General features: G+C 42.2%; 2 protein-coding genes across 2 annotated transcripts in view; one reads left to right on the forward strand and one right to left on the reverse strand.

Moving 5' to 3' along the window:
- Positions 1 to 667: 667 nt before the first annotated feature.
- On the reverse strand, positions 668 to 1,591 carry ppp1r3db (protein phosphatase 1, regulatory subunit 3Db). Its single transcript, XM_020593310.1, has one exon. The coding sequence runs from the start codon at positions 1,589 to 1,591 to the stop codon at positions 668 to 670; it is 924 nt and encodes a 307-aa protein (XP_020448966.1).
- A 3,891-nt stretch (positions 1,592 to 5,482) lies between these two features.
- LOC109956307 (solute carrier family 41 member 1-like) overlaps positions 5,483 to 8,644 on the forward strand; it is a 10,221-nt gene continuing 7,059 nt past the window's right edge. Inside the window, exons 1-2 of the mRNA XM_020593311.1 lie at positions 5,483 to 6,722; positions 8,086 to 8,193. Coding sequence (XP_020448967.1) covers positions 6,528 to 6,722; positions 8,086 to 8,193 — 303 coding nt within the window. The 5' untranslated portion in view covers positions 5,483 to 6,527. The remainder of the gene's footprint in view (positions 6,723 to 8,085; positions 8,194 to 8,644) is intronic.

Here is an 8,644-nt window from a genome sequence, read left to right on the forward strand (position 1 = left end):
GTTCTCCCTGTGCCTGCGTGGGTTCTCTCTGGGTACTCCGGCTTCCTCCCACAGTCCAAAGACATGCAGCTTAGGTTGATTGGTGTCTCTAAATTGCCCATTGGAGTGTGTGTGTGTGGTTGTTTGTCTATGTGTTAGCCCTGTGATGGATTGGCGACCTGTCCAGGGTGTACCCCGCCTTTGCCCGATTGCCGGCCGGGATTGGCTCCGTGACCCCGTTCAGGAACAAAGCGGTAGAAAATGAATGAATGAATTTTATTTGATTATTATTACCGATGCATGTTAGCATTTAAGGTTGAAGCTGGTTGAAGTGGACCTAATTTAACTGCAATACTTCATAATATTGTTGGGTTGTTTAGGGTAATACTTCATTTATGTGTATATGTATTGCATGTATTATTTGAATCCAAACAGCTGTCAGATACATTTAGTGGAGTAAAAGTACAATAATTGCCTCTAAAACAAGTAGAAATACAGTAAAACATGGAAACACTTAAGTACAAGAAGATCAAAAGTGTTCTAAGTAGAGTACTTGAATAAACTTAATTGCTTACTGTATATTCCACCACTACTTATAATAAGGTAAGGGAAACATAGATAATTACTGTAATGTTAGTTTTTCACCCACATCTTTGTGCAGGCATCACAGCTCCCCCCATGTGGACACTCAGGTAAAATGCAGCATGCTATCCTCACACTCTCTTGGCACAGTCACTTTGTAGCTGTGGCATGACAGTTTATAATTTTTCCTGTTGTTGTTGTCCCAGTAATCAGATCCTTTTACGTGGTAGCAGATGGCAAATTCCAAAACAGATCCTGGCTGCAAAATAAAGGGTGGGACTGGCAGATAAAATCTGAAGACATCTGTATTAGGAGCGTTACACTCTCCCTGGTGCCCACGTGAAACCCATGATGCCTTTGCATCTGTGTATGTTTTCCAGTTGGTGAAAGAGTAGTGCACTGTGACCTCCTTCTCATAAGCTATATTAAGTACCTGTACAGTGCCTGTTATCCCATGTTCTGAGCACAGGACCTGCTCCAGACACACACACTGAGTGCAGAGACGCCTCAGAAAGTCTGGCTGAGCTCCCATATTTTCAGGGAAACAAGGTTTGAAGTAAGGGAGGGATAGTTCTAATGTCTTCCCAAAAGCCAGTTCAGAGCTCATCAGCAGCCTGAACATAACATGTTGTGGTATCAGGGGGTGATCTTGAACTTTGAAGACCTTAACTTGTTCTAATGCCAGGCCCAGTGAGTCCACGAAGCGTACCTGTGGGCTCCTAAGTGCTTTCATCCTCTCTCTGGACGAAGGAAGAGACTGGGTCCGTCTCCTCATGATCGCCTTGGCTGGCGGATCACTGGACAAGCTGTGCTTTAAAACAGGTTCCTTTAAAGGGGGAAGTCTTGGACCAGGAGGCCGGATCTGGACAGGGGCTTTGGGAGGTTGAGTCTGGGGATCATAAATGTCTCGAAGACGGATGGTGGTGGTTTTAGCGGTGGATACGCTGCTGGAGCTACTGATGAACTGAAGCTGGGTCACATTCCTCTCACCAGAACCTCTCTGCTGCCATTTATCACAAGCCCCCGCCATGTTCATCACATAAAATCACCTTAGGAAACAAACCAACCAATGCATGACCTAATCATTTAGTTTTTTACACTGTGCATGAAAATACCCCTATACAATCACAGTTATTTAACAAGACTGTCAGTAAAGCAATGCAAATGTTTCAGCAAGCTAAATGACCAAACCTTTATAGAAGAGACTTCTGGTGCCCTGTTGTTGAGCCGGGCTCTTGCATTGACCTTGTTACCTGTGTGGAAGTTGCTAAACCCAACTGATGACAGATAAGAGGAGACTGTCTCGGCCAGCACGTGCTAGTAACACTCCTTGGGAAGCCATACAGTGCATCTTGAGCAAAAAAGAATGAAGCTGCTACTAGCTGCCAACAGCAGATGATCTAGGAAGAAGACTTAATAAACAACACAGTCTGCCTACGAAACCATCAGTGACTGCACTGACAACTAGATCTGGAGAATAAACTATAATCTGTGGCCCCCACAGGTTTAACCTCAACCTTTGACATATAACATGAGACCTTAACTGGAGATGGGAGGTGTAGCGTGAATATTTTTAGCAGATAGTGGTTGCACTGCCTCTGTTCTCTTTCATGCTTCTTTATAGTTACTGACATAACTGTTTACAAAATTAAATGGGACTAAAGCTGGTGTCATGCTGTTTTGATTTACATTTTTATACAAACATTGGACCTGTGTAATATAGAAAAAGGTGCTGTGGCCCAGAGGTGCAGTATCAAAAGAGAAATATTCTTTAGAAAAATAAATGCAAATAAATACAGTGCCTTATATTTAAAAAAGGTTGTATGAAAAAGTAAAACCATGCCTCAAATTAACACACACACACATCATATCAAAGGATGAAAGCAGGAAAAGATAACAGTAAACTGGATTTTGTAAAATTCTTCACATTAGCCCTTTGTGCCCTCCTCGGGCAAAAATGTACATTTTTTGTCAAAATTTGTTTTGATCATTTTGGCTGTGTTATATGTTTGAAATCCAGTGTCTTTTACTCTTACATGTCATTTATACTCTATTTATGCATTGTGTAGCCTTTCATCACCTTCATGATATATATAACAAAAAAAATCTAAAAAAAATAGTTAAAAATATTTTATTGGTATGAAACTTTGTCTGCTTGGCGTAATAGGTGTGATCAACATATAAAATGAAAATGGTTCAATTCACATATTTGCAACATCCCCCTGCATGTTTATATTACAAAGATACTGTTCAGGTCAACATAACAGGAGGGTTAAACAACTTCAGACTTGCTCAAAACTACCAAGCATTCAATCATTCTCAGGATTTTAACCCTTTAAATGCCAGTTTATGATTTGAATTATGAAATATGTGAGACTGGAGACCAGTGGATGGATCTGACTGGTCCCTGAAGGCAGCAGCTGTTGTCTGTAGACAGCTTAACAGTGGCTCTGCTGTTTCTGTAAGTCAGGAAGAGGAGTTCTCACACATACCTGTATGGTGGATCAGGTCTGACTGCAGTCTGGATCTGCTCTGAAGCAATGTTTAATATCACGTTACTCTCCCTTCATCCTAGTTCTCATCCACTCAGGTAAGCCCATTGGTGTCATTTATTGCAGGATCAGAGGTGGGTAGAGCAGACACAAACTTAACCAAGTAAAAGTACTGTTACTGTTTGACACAAGTAATCAAGTAGATGCAAAAGTAATCCTCAAATTACCTAGTTGAGTAAAAAAAAACCTAAAATCAAAAGGAATTTACTGAAAATGTAACATGAGATTTTTACTTTACAGTGAACAACACATTAACCAGATGAAGCTAAAAGCTCATTTCCATCTGTAGTCCCTAGGCGACACCACCAGAGATTAAAATGTTCTACTAAAAAAAAGACTTCTACGAAAAAGACTTGTGGCTAAAGTTTGTCAGCTGAGGCCTGCGACACACAGTTTGATTCCCAACTTCCCCTGTCCAGTGCCTTGGGCAATGTCGATATGTGAATGCGTCATTACCTTATTTTAACCTCCAACCCCCTCATCAGAGAGTAAATATTACAGCTACCCTTTCAGAAATTCTCTTTTCCTTTTGTACTTTTACTGTAAATATATCAGCTGGTTAAACCTAAAGAAGTGAATTAAATCCTGTTAGATGTTATTCAGTGTGACTTGGTCTTGTTCAGTTAGAAGGGATTTTTGTCACTGTTATCCTTTGATTCCTTGACACGCCTCCCTATTTTTATATTGATATTAATAAAACTAATAAAAACATATATTAGATTCAATTTGATCAGATTAATTCATATCACATTTTATTTGATAGGACTACATCAAATGAATCCTAAATTTTTATCAATAATCAGCTGAATAACAACGTTTGTCAGAGACACATCAGACACACAAGTGCAGGTTGACAAGTTGATGGGTTGAAAGGCAAACAATACTGGACTCATCTGGTTGGCAGAGGTTTGCTTTGAATGAGCACAGAAAGTTGGCAGCGATGCAGACCAGACATGGATCTCACCAGCAGTAACTGTCCTCACAACGTGGTGGAGGAGAAGCTCTACAGTTCCTCCAGAGAGTCATCCAGGGTGGTCTGCCTCCAGGTGCTGCCCACATACCTGCTGGCTGGGCTGGGCATGGTGACGGCTGGCATGCTGCTCGACCAAGTGCAGGTCAGTGATACAGGCACAGATGATATGTGGTCCAGACTACAGTAGGAGGACTTTTATCTTACCATCTAACTAGGATGCAGCTTCTAATAACATGTCAGGCAATTATTCCATCATATCTGTCCATCCATGTCTCTGTTTCTCTGAGCTTAATGTCGCTCAGGTCTCTCTGAAGTCAAGGTACTGGACTGTGAGCTGGTGGTGGAGTGCAGGTCAAAGTGACCTAATAGGTCTATAAAGTGACCCTGTTTCATGAGAACAAACAGACAGGACAGGCCTTGGCAGTTTGGTCCAGCTACATGTGAATTTAAGTAGCATGCAAGTATGCATAATAGAACAAACACACAGACCAACAATAAAAATAGGCCAAATATGTGAATTTAAACACAATAAATATAAATAGATAGTTAACTTACTAAAATCTTGGGAACTTTGAGGCCACCCCCTCTCATCCTGCCTTTCTGACTGTGGTGTTTATTACTGATTGCACATATGACAAAGATGATCTTTATGAAGAGAAAACTCTTCTGATTCCATGGGATGACTTGACCTCTTCAGTTATATGTACAAACACCATAAACCTCCACTTACTACTCAGTCTTTAGCAGCTGTTGCTTCATAACTCAAATACTGCCAGAAGTCCAAAGGGGGGAGCTGCAGAGTGTCATGTCTCAAGGACACCTTTCAGCTGAGTCACTGTCCTGTTTGTGTGTGTATGTTGGGGGTCATGATCTTAGTAAGAACTGTAAGAAGGTTATGTTGCTCCCATGTGTTAGCAGTATATACAGCAATATGAACAGAGCAGGAGGGAGAGTCCAGACATTAGAACAAAGAGTCAGAACTGACTTCTCAAAAGCAGCTGAGGCTATAGATTTTTAGTCTTGGCAAATATTTATGTGATATTTAATAGCAATGACATAAAAAGACAGAAAGACAAAAACATTCAAATGAGTGATGTAATGACTTCTGACAGGCTGAAAAAGTCCAGGGGGTGACACTGGCAGCCTGTGTGTGTTGCCCCTGTCAAGGAGGATAAACTGTGTCCTTTCCAGGCAGCAGCACCACACGTTGGTGATAGGCACAGCACCTGCTGCTACTCAGAGTGCGTCACTGACTTATGAGGGCACCAAAGAGGAGGGAAAGGAGGAGCTATCAAAGAGGGGAGGGCACAACTGCGGTATCTTCTGAACTGACCTGGAAAAAAAAGCAGGAGAGAGAGGAAAGCTGACGAAAGAACAGTGCTGATATGGTCTGGTCACCTTGCTTATGCACGCATATCTGCAGCATCATTCTCCCCCCTCACACATACACACAGTCCATCTTATCCCCTCCCTCCATTACAGAGGGCTGTCACGACTCATCGTATGGAACCACAGGGAAGCCCTGGTAGTGGTTCAACAGTCGCTGTGCCTCTTCAGACAAGTTGCCAGTTTCCCACTGTCCATCAGTACCCCCTCAGACAGCTTGCATTCTGAACAGACATTCCAGCATCCCTCTGATCAAAATGAAGAAGGGACTCCAGAGCAGTCAAGCTCACAGAGGGCATCAGCACAGCAGTGAGGAGAAAGTGAGGGCAGTGTGGAAGGAGAAGGAGGACAAAGAGCAGCAGCACAGGAGGGCTGAGAAGAAGCTGCTGGCCTTCTGGATGTCTTTGTCCCATAGGACCTGGACCTTCTTCAGGCCCCGTGAGAGACTGGGATTCCAGCGGTCTGCCTCTGCCGCCCGGCTGCTGAAGAGTGAGGCATGATTTCCCATGCCTCACTCTTCAGTATGTGTGTGTGATGGTCTGTCAGTAACAGAGTGTCAGAAGAGGCCTCACAGACCTGCTGTCAAGTGGACCCATATGTGTACATGCGTGCATGTCTTCATGTGTGTGTGTGTGTGTGTGTGTGTGTGTGTGTGTGTGTGTGATCCATCAAGTGGATGAAAGCAGCTTCCTCTGCCTCGTCCTCTGAGTGCTTTGTGTTGCTGTCCTGCCAGTGTTGGAGTCACTGGTGAAGGGCAAAACAAACTTTTCTTTTTCCAGTTTTTTTAATCTTGCAAAGCTACTTTAAACAGTTTTCAGCAAAGAACCATCACCAGTGACTTGCAGGAGCCTGGAGAAAGGTGAAGACAACCTGGGAGCAATCAAAAAGGGAAATATTCTTTTGCTCAGTTAGTGTTCCCTCAGTTGAAATGGAGCATTACATCCTTCTCAAATCAGTTTGACTGAACATAAACCTTGGGAATAGATTTAGTGACAGAAGAGTTGCTCCTCCTTACCAATACTTTCTGGGTAGGGATGGGTTAACAGGGGTCAGCCATGGTGGTCACCCATCTGGCACTGGAGTTGCATTTCCAGGGGAAGAAGCTGAAGGGCTTCACATGCAAACTGTCTCGCTGGACCCATAACTTCCTGCCTGACAGCTCCTGGACCATTGCAGCCCAGGTGCTGCTGCCATACCTGGTGTCCGGCCTAAGCATGGTGGCAGCTGGGATTGTCATGGATGCTGTGCAAGTATGGAAAAAGTATCTTCTGCATGAGATGATGCATGATCCTACTGATATTTGTTGTTTGCACTATGCTAGATAGGTGTATTTGATTCTAAACACATAATATATGTCAGGTGAAGCTTGGTCATGTTTCCTGCCAAGGAAAGGTCCATGAAAGAAGTACCATGACCACTTGAGAAACATAAAACAAAACACTGTCTATGGAGGAATTCTTGGCAAATACAGGACCACTTGAGAAACATAAAACAAAACATTTTCTATGGAGGAATTCTTGGCAAATAGTGAATGACTACATGTGAAGGACAGTTAGACAGCTGTTCTTTGTCTAATGCAGAAGAAATATAATACCTGGCATTTACTTATGTACAGAAGACATATCTGGGACAGACATGCAGGATGCAGTGAGGCAGACAGCAGTATCATACACTGAGTCAGACAGAACAGTTCTCTCTCTCTCTCTCTAACCTCTTGTCAGTGTCTGACCAGCAGTATGACGAGGCTGCTGTGTAGCTCGTATGCAGGCACAGATCAACCAGCATCCACAAGTCAAATAATTCTGAATGAATTAATTCTCTGCTGCATGTGAGAGATGATGTTTAAATGTACAGTAAAGCAAGCCCCTCTTATCCACCTTTAAAGCCCCATTCTTCTCTGTAACATTGTAACATTATTAATGACTAAACAATCAACAATTAAAATAAAACCTTTGTAAAAGCATCCCTGTGTATTATTCCTAAAGAGTTTATGTACCAGTCAAATTGTCAGCTACAGTAATCTGCATCATCAGCATAGTGTGGGTGTGGTTTGATCAGATATTAATGGATATGCTTGAGTGCTTGTTTGATCTTTGGCAGAGGCTTTTGTGTTTCTGTACAACCACGGAGTTGGAGGGTGCTGGTTGGTGTTTTGAAGGCTGATTCCTCAATGAAACTGACATATGCACTGGACTGAGTTATAAGAATCATTGACCTCAGTTACAGTAGCAGTATTTTAAAATTTCTACAAACTCACAATAACTGATCATTTGCTCACTTGGGGCAGCACAAAGAAGTGGAACTGACTAGAACTGGTGGAACTGACCTAAGGTGATAAAGGATTATTGAATTGTGTCTGGCTGATGAACATAAGTCTAATTTTTACTTTCCGTTAACCCATGTTTTTACTCTCTACATATGGTCTTGTGTTAAATATCAGTCTTTTAGCTGCTTAGCTGTGTGCCAGTGACCTTTTTCACATTGATTTTACTGTACATTGTCATTTTATACTTTATCAAAACAAATAAATAGACCTGGATTACGGTACTAGCCTAACTGTCCCTTTGGGGCTATATTTAAGAAGGTTTTAAAAACCACTGTGGTGTGTTTCAGCACTGGGAGGTGTTCAGAGAGATCTCTGAGGTGTTTATCTTGGTGCCAGCCCTGGTGGGGCTGAAGGGGAATCTGGAGATGACACTGGCATCCAGACTGTCAACAGCAGTGAGTGGAAACACACGCATACAAAACACAGTGTGCAGATCAACATGCAAACAATTACTTTAGATACAGACACCTGGAAATATATTAATATTGAATACATTTTTAGATGACTTTTATTAAGAAGTGTGACAGTGTCCACATATTTGACACCAAATTACATACAGTAGGTAGCAGGTACTAGCATTTCCTCTATACTTTCAAGTGTGTGGCTTTTTTGTGTGTGTGTTGATTTTAAAATCCATGCCACAATTTCAGCATCCTCTGATACAAAAAAGCATATGGCCTACACACAGTCGGGACAGATCACAACTGTCTGGGAAATTCTGACATCACTTACCCAGACAGTTAGACTGGACAACTCTTATGTTACCAGCTACCCACAGTGATACTTGGCAGCCTGATGTTTACTTTAAACCCATTTTACTACTACATTGTACAGAAGTGTGATTAC

Source organism: Monopterus albus, unplaced genomic scaffold (genome assembly GCF_001952655.1).
Source record: "Monopterus albus unplaced genomic scaffold, M_albus_1.0 scaffold18.1, whole genome shotgun sequence".
Lineage (NCBI taxonomy): Eukaryota > Metazoa > Chordata > Actinopteri > Synbranchiformes > Synbranchidae > Monopterus > Monopterus albus.

Coding starts and splice junctions, on each gene's coding strand:
- ppp1r3db (XM_020593310.1), bottom strand. CDS start 1,591: ATGGCGGGGGCTTGTGATAAATGGCAGCAGAGAGGTTCTGGTGAGAGG.